The sequence below is a fragment of the Xiphias gladius genome, chromosome 21 (assembly GCF_016859285.1).
Source record: "Xiphias gladius isolate SHS-SW01 ecotype Sanya breed wild chromosome 21, ASM1685928v1, whole genome shotgun sequence".
Classification (NCBI taxonomy): domain Eukaryota; kingdom Metazoa; phylum Chordata; class Actinopteri; order Istiophoriformes; family Xiphiidae; genus Xiphias; species Xiphias gladius.
In genome coordinates this window covers 28,066,072-28,081,706 of record NC_053420.1, presented here as the reverse complement: position 1 = coordinate 28,081,706, position 15,635 = coordinate 28,066,072, and the positions used below count along the sequence as shown (strand labels likewise).

Sequence of the window (15,635 nt, the reverse complement as noted above, 5' to 3'; positions counted from 1 at the left end):
TGTAAGTGGCCTACTTAGAAAATAGCTACTGGCTAATTGTGAACGAGGTCTGTGACTGGCAAAATTAAAATTAGGATGACAGCCCAAACCTTTTTGTAGCAGTCTGGCAACTTCAGAGAGACCTCAAAATAAAACTGAAAATGTTAATTTCATATTTCTGGTCATAATTTATTTTTTTTAAAAAATCTAACTTCAAGCATCTTGAATCCTCAAACAGGCTCATGGTTGGATTATGAGACAATGGGCCCCTGGGCACAGACACTTTACTGAACACATGTACGGTTGTGAAGTGAGAAGAGTGGTTGGTGAGACCAAATAGCTTTCAAAAAGTGTGTATTTTGGTCTCTATAGTGACATCAACTGATCCCCATTTAAATTATGCCTGAAGTGCGCTAATATTCACTTTTAACACGTGCCAACCAGTCAGAAACCATTAATTTCTGTGGTAACGGTATTAGCAGGGTTATTCCTCAGCACATTACCTTGTACAGTAGATATATTAGCAGGGAGAGTAACAGCAGCCCAGCCAGAACAGCCAGGATGATGATCCACACTGGAACAGAGAACAGACTGTCCGGCTTGTTCCACATCACAGCCGTCACCACCTGAACAACAGGAAACCACAGCATTCAATTCAGCCCCTTCGCAAGGTTGCGACATTGTACAATCCAATAAAAGAATTAGCGGGAGTTACCTTTTTGGATCCCAATGGCTTGAATTTGGGAGGAATAGAGTAAGGCATCCTGTCTACTTTGTACTGAGCAGAGCACTCCAGTACATACTGCTTATACGCCCTCTGTGGACACGCAAAACACAGTTAGAAAAAAAGACATTTTAATGAGGGGCCAACATTTGAAGGCTACTTATAGCTGACATTTGTGTAGTAATAACGAGTATTTTTAGGGTTTATATTTTTTGGGATTTATTCCTAAAGGTTACAGCTAAACACTGACCCCCCCCAACTCTGAAATGATTATATGCCGTAGTGTATTCTAAATAGAATTAGCATGTAGTATGGAATTGGGACACACCGTCTGTAATTTTGTTTGGTTTGGTGACCTCCAACAGAGGGCAGTGTAAGAACAGAGACTGTCTGACCTGATGTTGGTTCTCTCATCCATTCTAGATTTTCCTGTTTGCCCAGAGTTTCCCGTACTAACGGTATAAATGACCGATGAGCAGAACGACCCGTAGTCTCACCTCCATGAAAGTTTCAGCCCAGAGTCTGGAGCGTACAGTCAGGATAGCACTGGCTCCTCTCTCCAGAAGCCCAACATTACACTGCAGCTGCCAGCACTCCACTGTAGAGCAGGTCTGTGGAGAGACAGAGCCAAACGGTCAATGTAGCATTCAGCACTATTGGTTTGGCTGATATTCACCTAAAAGCCTCACAACAAAATGATCCGTTTCAGCTCCTTCTGCAGGAATCGCAGACACATGGAAGAATTACTCCCATTCATTTGAACCCTTTGATAGTTTTTTCAGCTGTTTGGTAGAGCACATTTTAGCATTTTAGCTGATATTTTGTAAAAAGAAACCAAATAAATTAGTTCAGTGTCATTTTTTGGACATTTTTTTAGATGTTTTCAATGAAAATACAGTTACTAATCAGGTAAATTTAGGGTGATACTGATAATGCTGGTACTAACGATTCAACAAAATCAAATTTAAGCACAGTTATAGTTGTGAACACTGACAAATCTCACTCAAATCACTGGGGCAGTGCAATTCCACCGTCCAGAAATCACCTGTTAGTTTGGGACATCTATTCATAGGATTATCTGTTAAGGACGCTGGATTTTTCTGTAGGCGGCGCTCATTCTGTTGTCTCTTCAGCCTGTTTTCGTCATTTTGAACAAATCCAAGACGCGGGCATTGATTTAAAAATCTGAAACCAGGCTGGGATATCACTCCATTAACACATTAAACTGTTTCAAAGAAACAAACCTGTATAACATGTTTTGAATGTTTATTTCGCAGAGTAGACTTGAGACTTAAATGTAGAATCTGTCAAAAATCAGTCTAAATCAGTCTACAGAATAAAATAAATTGTCCCTTTAGGTTGGTACTGATTTAAAAGTTACTTCACTAATTAAATTAAAATTAAAATTTCAAACAGGGAAGAACGGATGTTTGCAAACATCTTTTATGTGGTTGGATTATGCAATTTAAAGATGGTTCATCTGAATACCAGAAGAGATGAGCTGTCAGTGACATTACAGTCAGTGACTCAAGCCGCACCAAAGCGACCCACTGAATCACAAACCTAATTAACTTAATCTCAGAAACAATTACAGCGAGCAGCAGGAGATGTCGACCAGAGCTCATTATATCTGCTCCCATTTCCTCTGTTGAAAGACATAATCTTGTAATAATTTAAACCCTTTTCAAGTTCAGAGGGCAGAGCTACCTCTTCCTACGACCTGATTGGACTATTTTGATGTAAATGTACAAAATAAGTGTTGCAAACCCACTCAGCAGAGCCACACGGACGTCACATAAGAAACCCAGTGGGACTGAACAGTCAACACAAGAGCCATTTACTTTATTTAAGAGCCTCTGTTGTGGTGTGTTTGGAGTGACTGGCTCTACAGACTCGCATCATCATGATTCCCTCCACATGCGGAGTCAAGGAGGAAGGAGAAGGGGAAAAACAAACACCTCCTGGGGTCTTTGTGGGATACATGGACTCAACTGTTCTATCCTGATGAGGAACAAATGTTCTCTGGAGGTTAGGAGAGAAAATGTAAATCCACCCAAAATTAGTAATTTTGTCTCCTTACATATGAAACCGATATCAATCCTATCTGGTTTAAGGTTAGAGTAAAGGTTAGGCGTTTGGTTCCGAGGGGGTCGGTAGATTAAAGGGAAAATCCACCGATATTACAAATCAAACAAGTCTGTTTCCTGGTCTCGTGGAGTACTGCTGAATATGAGAAAAAAAGTTGTATAAAGCCTTTTGTAGCTCCAAATCTGACTAATTTTATATTGTGTTTATATTAGCCGCTACTAGCATGACACACCTGAATCTCGGACGGAACTGTTGGCAGTTAAGTTGCATTGTGGGTAATCTAGGTGCTAGGTTTTGGCAAGGAAGAAGAATTCGTTGAATACAAACTACTATATCTCAGCTGCATCGATTCTGATCCTTTTTTTAAACTGCCCATCGTGAGCTGAACAATGCTAACAGAATGCAATGCTAATGCAATGCTACTCTTTTAATGTAGTCAACAGAAATATAGTTGTATATGTGTGTCCCTGCATACACAGGCAGCAGCATTAAAAAGGCTTGGCAGAAAATGTATTTGTGTGTGTGTGTGTGTGTGTGTGTGTGTGTGTGTGTGTGTGTGTGTGTGTGTGTGTGTGTGTGTGTTTTCCTTAAAGGTTCTTTACAACTTCTTTACATATTCCATGGTGTCTCACCAGGTTTCCTTGTTCGGCCAGAGGATGTACACCTCTGTACACCTCCCTCCTTCGGACGTGGTGCTCAGCGTTGGATTTCAATAAAACGGGACCCTCTGCCGCTGGAGGCTGGATCTGCAAACATAAAGACATTGACGGAGTAATTAACAAACATAATCAAATGTTCGGATACAAGGATAGAACAAGGGGTAATGGCCTCACCATGTCAACCAAGCTTTTTGAGTGTGTGTGTGAGTGTGTGTGTGTGTGTGTGTGTGTGTGTGTGTGTGTGTGTGTGTGTGTGTGTGTGTGTGTGTGTGTGTGTGTGTGTGTGTGTGCGTGCGTGTTTGAGTGTGTGTCCTCACCTTGAGTTTCAGTGCATTAATGGTTGTTTTGGAGGAGCAGCTGAGTGGCCCCTCCGTGACCACCTCCACAGGGTAGAGCAGCTCCTGGCCGTGAGCCCTCAGAGGACATCTCACCTCTAACGTTGACTGGCTGACCACACTGGGACCATTATTCACCAGCTGAGGGAGAGAGAGAGAGAGAGAGAGAGAGTTTGAACTAAGGTGCTATTTCTGTTTAAACCTGCTTAAGAAACACAAAGGTTTTTTTGAGGTGAAATAAATCTTCATTAACACGGCCGCGTTGCATGTCAGATGGAGGTTATGTGAAGATAAATCTGCTTTTCTTACAGTGTAATAACAAGGCTGCATGCTACCTACCTAGTTGGCTGCATAGCGAGGCTGGGTTTTGAGACACAGTGCAACCTTAGCATTCATTTCAAATCGTGTTTCTGTCCGCCTGTCAAATGTACGTTTAAAATCCTCTCTCCTTTTAGCTCTATGGATGTAACACAGTGCACAGACACAGACTCCTAACACTTCCTTTCATTTATGTGGCTCAACCTGGCTGCACATCCTACCCCGGCTAGGTGGGGCTGCGAGCTTGGCTCCTTACTCAGCATCAAAGCAGCAGCGTTTTGACTCTATACCTGTTCCTACACACAACTTTGTGAGGAGCAAAAGGACGCATCGTCTTTTTCTGTGGTGGCTCTCACCAACAGAAGCCAGCTAACCCTGCTAACACTTGCTCTTCACTTTGATGCTGCGCAATAATGTCAGCTCACAACCTGAACTTTGATCCTATGATCAAAAATTTTCTGCAATTCTGCTTTCTGTTATGTTGCTGAATGAAGGAGCAAGAGTACAGGCTTGTGGAAAAAAGAGATGGTCTTTGCTAGAGATAACATCAGTAATCACCATTTAGCTCCACATGCATTGTGTTTCTCAAAACTGACATTTGGGTCCTACTCGCTACTTGTTTGATTATTTGTAATGAGAAAAATAAAGGCCTGGTACAGAGACAAGTGTGTTACCATTGAAAAAGACATGAAAGCAATCTAGTTTATGTAAGTATTTGATCCATTTTTTATATAATAAATCTCACAAGGGAAGGCCAAAATAAAATATAAATATGGGGTAAGAGAAATGAATAAGATCTACCCCCATTCACCAAAATACAAATAACAGCACAATAACAATGACAATACCCTCCCCTCTGTCTGACACGCCCTCCCGCCTGATAATTTAACAGTCTCTTAATAATCTTGTAAATTTTATACCTCCTTTTATTTTAAAACACCACCGAAAACAAACACACGTGTGAGAGCAGTAAGAATTGTGCATATAGTACATAAAATCTCAGAACATGTAGGGTTTGTAAGAAACGACGGCTTACCTCATAGACCTGCTGAAGCTCAGGGCCGACGTCCTGTTCCTCCGTCAGACTCTGATGAACGGTCCAGTTGGGAGGGGGAAAGAGGACTTTGTCTGGCCGAGAAACACTGCAGCAGACACCAACACGGAGTTTAGCACTTATCTTGGAAGGAATCGCAGCGATAAGAGCGATTATATAACAGTAACGTAACGATGTAGTGGTAGAGTCAGCAATGAAGCCTCACCCCTGCAGAATGACATCGGCCATCGCCGCCGCCTCCAGCTCATACAGCACCACCTCACTCTCAGAGTTATTTGCATTTTTACTACAACAGACACAACAGAAAAGCGAAACGTTAGATGTTCCAGAAACATCATCTGACAAAATTGAATTTTGTCAAGATATCAGTAATTCCGGAATCAATTTCGTCAGATTCTGACAGAAAATTACTAATATCGATCCCTAAATTTGTCATTAACGTTAATTTATTACTTGGTAACGTACTAAATGCAATCTGAAAAAGAATTTAAGGGGTTTAAAAGCCAACATAAAAGTGCTGTGAGCTGTGACCTACCTTCGTATTCGGAGCTCAAAGTGTACAGTATTGTGACTATCCATCAGTCTGGGCACAGTGAACCGAAGGCCGCCCCATAACTAGGAAATGACCCACAGAAAATGTAAACAATGAATCCCAGGAACATGAAAAATGAAATAATTCTCTGCATTCTCTCCACATTTTTCAGCTGATCTAAAAATGGCCTCTCTCCCCACATTAACTTATTTAAGTCCATCTGACTCTGTTGGTGATGATGAAAAGTTGACAAGCAGTTTTCATTTTTAAGGTGCCAGGAAGATTTTTTTTTTCTCACTATGAACAGATAGTAAATAGTCATGAACAGAGCCTGGGCTCTTATTCTGGGCTTAGTTTTTCCCCTTCTTTCGGAAACATGGGATATTCATTTTACATAAAGTTTGATTGACGTTTTGTATGTTTTATCAGGTCAGTATGAAAACATTTTGAGTTTGCTTGTGTACGTAACACTATGCAAGAACAATTTAACTTGAATTAATTGTACTGAGACACAAAAACTGAAAAAGGCCAAAAGCAACATGTGGGCTTTGTTGGATCTTACACTGGTACCAGGCTTCATGGGGTTTCCCAGATCACACACAAGATAGCGGGTCTGGTTTTCTGCTTCATAGCTGCACGTCAGCTGAGTAAAGCTCTGGAAAGGACAGAAAAACAGCAAATAAAGTTTTTGCCTCTGATATTAAGATTACTAAATAACTTAAAACATAACCTAAAGTATTTTGCTTTTATAACAAGGATTACAGTGTGTTTTTTGCCAAAAGATGATTCCTTTTTAGTTTTTTTTTTTTTTTTTTGGTGTATTTTTTATATTGTGTTTTTACTCTGCTCAGATCCTGGTGGTAATGAGCACAACGTGGGTCTTCCACACTGGTGAATTTACAGCACGGGAATAAAATGCCACTAAAGTAACAAGTAAACACGCTGTACATTCTTATGAAAACCAGAAACTTGTTATTTGTGCTCAAGTTTGAGAATAATCATATTTCTGTAATAAAGAAATGATAATAATTACCAGGATCCATACACACAACAAAAAGCCCTAGCTAAGGGTATAGTTACGGTGACAGTTGTCCTCCTCACCACATTGTTGCGTGCTATCCCACTGTAGTCGGCCTCTGGGGGAAGCACCACGTAGAGTTCAGCCTCATACGCCCCTCCCTCTCCCTCGTTCCTGGCATTGAAGGTCAGACTCAGGGAGTTTTCATCCCCCAGGTAAACCTCTGTTCTGTCACTGGAAGAGAAGAACCACAACATCATCCCAACACTTCTTCTGAATGTTTTACAATATAATAATATATAATATAAGGCCCCTCAATTCAAACTGAGTACTCTGTTTTCCTATTGCATATATCACAGCTAAGAGATGAATACAGAAGCCACAATGGAGGGTAAATATATCAAGTTTAATATTCTAAAAACAAATTAATTCATTTGAATTTTTACCGCTTGTGTTAAATTTAACATTGAGTATTCATGTTATAAATTAATAAAATGAATCTCAAAACAGATTGTCATATTTGCTAGCTAGCTAATTAAAGCAGAGCTCAAACTGAAATATCCTGTTAAGTGTTAATGTATTACCATCCTCACGATTACATAATAACATCAGAGTATGCAGATTTTTTGGCTCAACTATATCAATTGAATATAGCAGTCCTACATTGTAAAACCTGCATTCATAGATTTTTTTTGGCCCCTTTGGTGCAGTACATTTAACTGTAAACGCAACATTTGATATATTTTCACCAATTTAAGTCACGTTTTTACACATTCAGGAGGTGACGTCTTCATCAGCTCCGGAGGGAAATATTTAACCCTTTAACCAAAGTTAGCTCGTCACTAACTTTGTCTATCTGCTGTTTGGTGCTGAGCAAGCAGTGTACCAAGGTGTGCTTTTTTAGAGGTTTTTCGCTGAAAACAAGTGCCTGCTGCAGCTGGAAAACAAACACTGATGGGAGCAGTGAGAGTAAAAACAGTAAAGCCACAGACCTTAAAAACAAAACATTGAGCTGGAAGACACAAAAATGCTCTGTAGAACTGAGGATAACTGCAAAGTCAATTGACAATTTTCTGTGGGTCAAGAAACTCCCTTCACGTTAACCATAATCTTTTGATTCATTGCTAATATAATAATATTGGTTAGTGCAGCTTTAAAACTACTGACAAAAAGGTACAGATGGGTCTTGAAACTTCAGTGTGGATGGTTTGTTGCAAACACAGCAAGTGTGGGGTTAAGTGTTTGTGCCATTTGTGCTGACTGAAACATCTGTCTTTTTTTAACATTAACACTAGGTTTCCCCAGTCAGAACTTTTCAAATCCTACTGTACAGGGGGAATTCAATTCGTACACCAATGTAATCAACAAATTAAGAAAACAGTACGAGTAAACTCTTTAGCTTCAGAATGAATCTTTTACGGCCATTAGTTGTTCAAGAGGATCGGCCCTACTTTGGCATTCCCCTAACATCACCACCAGGGACACAATTCAATTGATTGAATTTTGTCAAAACTACGGGATGGATCGGAATGAAGTTCGGTACAGACAGCCATGCCCCCTTCAGGATGAATCTTAATAACTTTGATGATCCCTTAACGTTTCGTGTAGTGCCATCAAGTCAAATTTTCCATGTCCAATACTTTCTGACTAAATACCTGCAAACCTAATGACATTCCCATCAGCCTCAGCTGCTGTACTTTGAGTATAGTGCTATTTAGTAAATGTTAGCATGCTAACACTATAAACTCAGAAGGTGAACATGGTATATATCGGTGCTAAACGTCATCATGTTAGAATTGTAATTGCAAGTATGTTAGCATGCTGACATTGGTATTTAGCTCAAAGCAACGCCATGCCTAAGTCCAGCTTCACAGAGTCACCAGCAAGGCTGTAAACTCTCAGTCTTGATCTTTTTGAAAGCTGGATCTTTTTAAATATGCCATCACATTTTTTATTGTCAGTCTTGAAAAACCCATTTATGTGGGACAATGAAAAGGAACAAAAACAGCTGCTTCCATTACGGCTTCTATACGCTGGCACAGTTTAGTTTGTGCTATCTCTGTTGCTGAGTCAATTTTAAGTGAGTCTGTGCAGGGTATGACTGAAATGCTCAAGAAGCGATTGTAAAACGTAATGAAAAGCAGGGACGAGAAGTCTCTCCACACAATGCATCTCTGTTTTCGGCAGTCCCCAAGGCCATTTTCTCCTGCGTATCTGTCCATGACTGACCTGGGAAATGACCCAAATCTGATCACCGTGATTTGTCTCAGGAAACCGACCCCCACCTTATTCCGCATGTTTACAGTGACGCCCCTGAGTGTGCAAACACACTTTCAGCATAGTGATAAATCCTCCCGACACCCTCCGGTCCCAGCCATCCCCCAACAGCTACACTTCGTGGTAGTAAACTCCAATTTCTATAGAGCAGAAAGTGAGACTGGAATCTGGTTGAGGGTCAGAATCAGGGTTCTTCTTTCATTCCCTGTTTCCTCCTCCCCTCCCCCTCTCCTCACAGAGTCTGGACACAGTGACCCCTCGCTAGGTAGGACAACCACCAGATGATTTTAATTAGGCTCGGGCAAGTTTGGCGAATGCAGAGGAAGCAACACTGATACCCTAACGCCAACACTGAGCAGATGCGGACTACGGACAGGAGTCTGCAGTGTACAGTTGAGATGTTAAACTACATTTTCATTTGTCGGGAAAAATGTAACAGTGAATCATAAAGCTCATAAAAGTGTAATTGAAGTCACTGAAAGACCAGTAACAGACTTCTGGGCTGTGAATGCTTAACATCCCACTGTTTACGAATTCATGCCCGGCTAGAGAAAAATGCAGTGTCTTAAAAGTACGTCTGTGAAGGGAAATTCTTTTTAGTGAAAGTGCTGAATCGTTTTGTCCCGTGGCAACTACAAATGCAGATCTTTGAGTTCTCATGGGAAACTTTTCGCACTGAGTGTACTTCTGCAGCTAAGAGAAATCATATGGCCGTGTAATAAAAAGCAGAGCTGGCTGGCTCGGAGGAGAGAGTATAAGCGTGGGTTCGCTTTGTGAATGGACTGAGACATCGCCAAATATTTGGCGGGCATCCATTCCAAAACAGGGAAACATAATTAATTAACAACTTTATTGCGTGTGGGCAGAGGCAGGAATCTTTCCTCTGCATCTGTACAACAGTGTAGACAGGTTATGAGCTGTAAACAGCATCTTATCATTCATGTCTTAATGTCTCTGAGTCACAGACTCATGTTTATTCCTTTGTATATCATTCCTAAACTCCTTCTCTTTGATTATTTTTCACCAAACTCCCTGTCCTATCTGCAAGTAACCCTAGTAACAGTAGTCCTCTGTTATTCGGTATCACTATTTAACTCACTGGGGAACCTATCCCGGAGCTTAAGGGTACCCTGTAGAGTTTTGTTGCAAGAAAAGACACTGATGTTTGCACTCATTGTTTCCTGACCAAAACTAGTTGTGTGTGTGTGTGTCCTTGAGGAGAATCGTGTTTTTTATTCTGCACATTGTGCAATATCATTAACTTTTGAGATGTTTAAAATCATGGATAACTGGGGCATTCTGCTCAGCTCATAGTCAAGGTCAATACCATATGACTGCAACTGCCATGGTCTCAATCTGGCCTGGGGACCTTTGTTGCATGTCATACCCCTTTCTCCCCCCATGTTTTCTGCCCCTCTAAACTGTGGTTGTCAAATAAAGGGAAAACATGCCAAAAAATTAATCTTAAAAAAAAAAGAAAAAATCATGGATAACTTCACTACCATTATATAGTTGTTGTTTTTTTTTCAAGTGTTGTGATTATATTTATTCTTTGTTGTTTGCATCCAAGCCCTTACAGCAGTGCTCTAAGGTGTCAGTTCAGTGGGTGGTCAGAAAAATGACTCCTAATGATTGCTAATGTTTCTCTGTCTGCTGAATGTGCAATACACAAATGTTTGTCAACACATTAGACATATCAAATTTATGTCAATTTAATGTTTACAGCTGGTTCTGCTTCCCTCAAGTGGCCAAAACTCAAGTAATACTGCTTCAAACAGTCTGGCCTCTGCTGTGGCAACTCTTTTGTGTGTGGTTCCTATAAGTGTTGTTGTTTACTTGGTTCAGCCAAGACGGCAACTATGCTTTCTTCTTGTTTTACATCCACAGTAACCAGAACCATACAATGCATCACTTGAAATGCATCAGACGAACGATCCACCAGACACATTGTCTGTTGCAGATTAGGTTTGCGTAGCTGGAGGGTTTAAGTTTTGTTTGTTGAATCAGGTAAAGTAATATAAAGGTGATTTCCTCTCACCCAGTAACGGCCAGTTTGAGGTCAGGGACACAGATGTTGTCCTCTCCGCAATCCAGTTGAATCCCGGCCTGAGAAAGAAAGAAGAACAGAGATAAATAGGGGGGGAAAGAGAGGAGTGATAGATGGATACAACGGGATGGGTGAAAGAAAGAGAAGTACCCAGGGAGTCCAAATCAATGGAGAGAATAAAGCTTTGGAGGCAGAGGATGTTTACAGAAGCCAGTACACTAGATTCATGATTTAATGAAAGGATAAAAGAGGATATAGACTATACATATCCTCCATATATGCACAAAACTATGCCAATATTTGTAACAGCCAGATGCCAGGAGGTTGTGTGAAAGCAGAATCCTTTCTTGTTTGCAGGACAGAAGTAATACGTGCTTTATATGTGGGAAAGAAGAAAGGGAAGAATAGAGAAACATTGTGAAGGTTTAGGAAGATGAAAGGATGAAGAATTCCCTCTACTATTATGAGTATTACAATTTTGTGGAAAAGGCTCAATCAAAAAGAGTGAAAACCTTAAATTTAAAAGAGAATTTAGATTAATCTGCTCTTTGGTGTTTCGTGACAGATGATTTGGTAAAAACCGCAGTGGAAGTACATGTGATTTGATTTGGCGGCATTGTCTTTTCCAGTGTGTCCCTCGAGCTTTTCCTTATTCTCTGTTTGCTGTCTCCACCATTTCTCCCATGTATGTCCATACTGTCATTGTTGCCATGGCCCCATCTCTCCAACATATGGGAAACATTAGATTCCAAAAGAATGCTACAGAGGGCTATGGAGAGCAAAGAATCAGCCTGTCAATGGTTAACGGTGTCTCAATGGAGATTCCTCATCCAAGTCCCTGGTTTTATATTCACTTAGGACTCGAGAGGCTATCGGCCATTTAACACCAAACAGACAGGAGCACACACGCTCTGTAATAGACTTCCCAAGATCAAGTGATGAGTCCCAACTTATCTTCACTTCCTTCTAACCACTTTTCATTTCTTGTTCACTTTCATCTCTTCATCTTCCCATACCTTTGATCCATGTGACCCATGTTTCCCTTCAGCTCTTAAAGAAATAGTCCATGCTGTTGCCCTTTAGGCCTTCACGAAGCAATGAAAATAAAGACAATATTATACAGGGTAGACCAATGACTTCCATTGCATGCAAAGACTATGGTTCAGTGAGGGGCACTGCCAGATGAAGAATCTAATTTAAGAATTACAGCAATAGTGAAACATTTACTATAAATGCCTGGTAATGGTTTATCCAATTCCGTGAGTATCCAACCCATTTATATCAATGAGGGAAAGTTAAACAACAGAAACACCTCTCTGTATAACACAATACAGTTCAACAGCACCACAAACTACATTCTCCAAAAATGATCAGAAATTTGAATCAGCACCTCTCTAAAACCGTCTCAACAAAAACGGAACATCAGAACCTCTTCGACCTTAAAGATAGTAAACTTTGAAGAGACACTGGGGTCAAATATGCGAAATATGACAGAATAACGTGAGAAAATGATTCTATTATTCTATTCTGAATTTATTCACAGGTCTTTTTGTTAAAATTTAACTACATTCATGGCGATCATAGTCATTATTTTAAATTACAAGAAAATCTTAAAATCTAGAGGGTAGGCAGTTTGAATCTTTTGCAGCAAGGCAGACTCTGCCAGTAACAATAAAAACTAATAAAAACAATTACAGGATGTAAATGCATGAATTGGTTATTAGTGAAAGACCATTAATAATGTGAATAATAGGGTGCGACTTAAAAAAAATCTTAAGCAATATAACTATTGGTGTGGTCAGAATTGTGGTCTATTGCACTTTGACCACACCCAGCAATGATCTAAGATGAAATGCGCTACAGTGAGTTTGTTACATCACTGCCACAATATAAAATTTCAACCGGTTGGTGGCAGGAAAAAGAAAAACAGGATTTTCAGCTGTCATTCCCTCGATCCTTCACTCGGCTGAAACCTATGTAACTCTATGTGGACTCTGCCCAGCAGAAGGCGGTCGAATCCACTCCATTTAAATGCATGCATTCGATTGGAGGGACAGAGCAGCAAGGCCCAACACCTCAACTATGGTGTCTCTCAACATAGTATATGCTAAATTGTCCGCACGGAGCCTCGCGTCACTCCACATGTACTGTAAACTCAAATGTTAGCATGAACAAAAGGTCTTCGCATCCCACAGGGGTAGGGGAGAATTACATGTGGGGTGGGGGGAGAGATGCAAGGCCATAGACTGTATATAAAAAACAAATGTAGATATTTATATACAGTCTGTACGTGAGGCAAAGATACTGCATGAGATGGAAGAGACTATTGAGTGAACCATTCGCTGTCTTATTATACAGGGAACAGTGGACGAGGGAGAGACTTCAGACACAGCAACCGACTCCATGACAATATTATAATCCCTGTTTATGTCATCATAGGAACTGTAGTTCCATAATTTAGAGCGGGATTATTCCCCAAACAGAAGTAAGACAAAGAATAATAATAGATCTCTTTCCCCCCTCGTCCTCTCTTGCTTTCTCAACCCAGCCGGTCGAGGCAGATCCCCCCAACCCCCCGCCCCCACCCACCATGAACCGGCTTCTGTTAAAGGTTTCTACCTGTTAAAAGGGAGTTTTTCCTTGGCACTGTCACCAAGTGCTTACTCATGGGGGAATGTTGGCTCTCTGTAGATATATCTATAAAGAGACTGGTCTAGACCTGCTCTTTATGAAAAGTGCCCTGAGATAACCTCTGTTATGATTTGGCACTATATAAATAAAAATTGAAATCGATAGTAATGATAATAATAATAACTGGTACAAAACCATTAATAATAACTTTTGTTACACTATTAATACATTCTTTTAATATAACTAAGACTCAGAATGTCCCATCAATATGGTTGCTATATTCCTGGTACACTGATACCCTCCTGCTATCCATTCACATTCATATCTACCGTGTCTATACAGTGTTGAAAATCTGTGAACATACCAGTAAATAAAGTCAACAATTTAAAGTTGTGCCAGGGGGGCAGGGGTGGGTGGGGTGTTGTGGGGGGAGGGTGATGAATGGATGAAAAGCCTGTTGATTCCTTTCACGTTAGGTTTCTGGGCTGAAGAAAGTCTGTGTATTCTGTAAAAAAACCAGCCACTTGCATGACATACACACTCACACACCCACATCACATACACCCTTTACCTTATATCACTCACATAAACATGTGCACATTTTCAGGCTCTGGCTCTTGCCTCGGTGGAGGAGACCACTGACAACATACATAAACAAACCACAACCAGATGTCTGCGGGCTGAGCGCCGCCCCACCCAAGCGGAGCTGTCAGTCCTCCCTCTGTGTTTTTGCAGAGCCATGACTCACCAGTCCTCTATAAACCTTCCAACTCTTCATATAGGAAACAAAAAAAAAAAAAAAAAAAAACCCCAATGGAGACCAGAGTGCTGTAATCAGCTCTTGCTCTATTAGGCCTGACCCTCAACCTCTGACCATATGAGGTTCAGCATTAAAGCCCTTACATTTGATGCCAGTTTTAAAATGGCCTTTAACCTCTGTCTTTGCCTTTCAAATAAATTCCCTGCATGCAAAATGTAAACAGTGGGAGATTTGCTGTTTGGTAGGGAGAGTACAGTTAAACACATATAGTAATTAGAACTGTGTATATAAGAACCACTTGTACATGATTTTAGATTGTTTTGAGAAAATATTCATCATACAATCAGTTATGCTCTCTCTCTCCCACTGTTACGCGACCATCTGTTTGGTCCATAAAATGCAAGGCGTGCAGCCATATGAGTGGTGCAGTCTAGAGGTTTAGTGTGGTAATGTAATATATAGATGCACTTCATATGCTTGGAGATTTCAACTTCCAAGGAGAACTCAAACAGAGCAGTGCTTCCAAGGATTGGAAATTTAGGGAAGATTTCTCAACCCAGATATTTATCACATGCATTTATTCCACATCATGTTTAAGCAGCATACACTGTAAGTGCCAACCAATGTTACTTTTAAATGCTTCAAATACAAAACTATACACAAATCTAAACACCGCCTGACCTTGACTCTACTAACCTACAGCTGATACTGACATTTGCAAGGGACTTGAGCTGGAACACACAGAGATAGCAACTAGAGCTGCAACTAGCAACTATTTACATTATCACTTAATCTGCCAATTATTTTCTCCAATGACCGTTATATCTATTAACTGTCATAAAATAGTGAAAAATACCCAATATAGTGTTCCCAAGGAAATGTATTCAAATTGCAAAACGTCACACTTGAAAAGCTGGTACCAGAGAATGTTTGGCATTTTTGTTTCAAAATTGACTAAAAAGGTTTAAAAAAAAAAAAAAAAAATAGTGGCTGCTGGAGCGATGAAAAATATTTGTCACTGTAAATTTTTGTTTTGATACAATATTGAGTCTGGGGCATAATTTTCACTTTCCAAAATCCTATTTTTTTCCCCCTGACTTGTTTCAGTATAATTTACTCACCAAAGTCTCTCTAAACATAATCTTTGTACTCAATGAGAGGAGTTGATACAAATGTTGATATTTTCATCCAAGTACTATTGTGAGCTCAATGA

At 40.3% G+C, this 15,635-nt stretch overlaps 1 protein-coding gene across 1 annotated transcript in view; it reads right to left on the bottom strand.

The window, feature by feature from the left end:
- Positions 1-15,635, bottom strand: part of LOC120807542 (integrin alpha-5-like) — a 42,548-nt gene that overhangs the window by 3,338 nt on the left and 23,575 nt on the right. The window contains exons 19-29 of the mRNA XM_040159719.1: positions 11,023-11,090; positions 6,791-6,941; positions 6,252-6,344; positions 5,693-5,772; positions 5,363-5,443; positions 5,140-5,245; positions 3,768-3,926; positions 3,424-3,537; positions 1,201-1,314; positions 695-796; positions 483-605 (exon numbers count right to left, since the gene is read on the bottom strand). Coding sequence (XP_040015653.1) covers positions 483-605; positions 695-796; positions 1,201-1,314; positions 3,424-3,537; positions 3,768-3,926; positions 5,140-5,245; positions 5,363-5,443; positions 5,693-5,772; positions 6,252-6,344; positions 6,791-6,941; positions 11,023-11,090 — 1,191 coding nt within the window. The remainder of the gene's footprint in view (positions 1-482; positions 606-694; positions 797-1,200; positions 1,315-3,423; positions 3,538-3,767; positions 3,927-5,139; positions 5,246-5,362; positions 5,444-5,692; positions 5,773-6,251; positions 6,345-6,790; positions 6,942-11,022; positions 11,091-15,635) is intronic.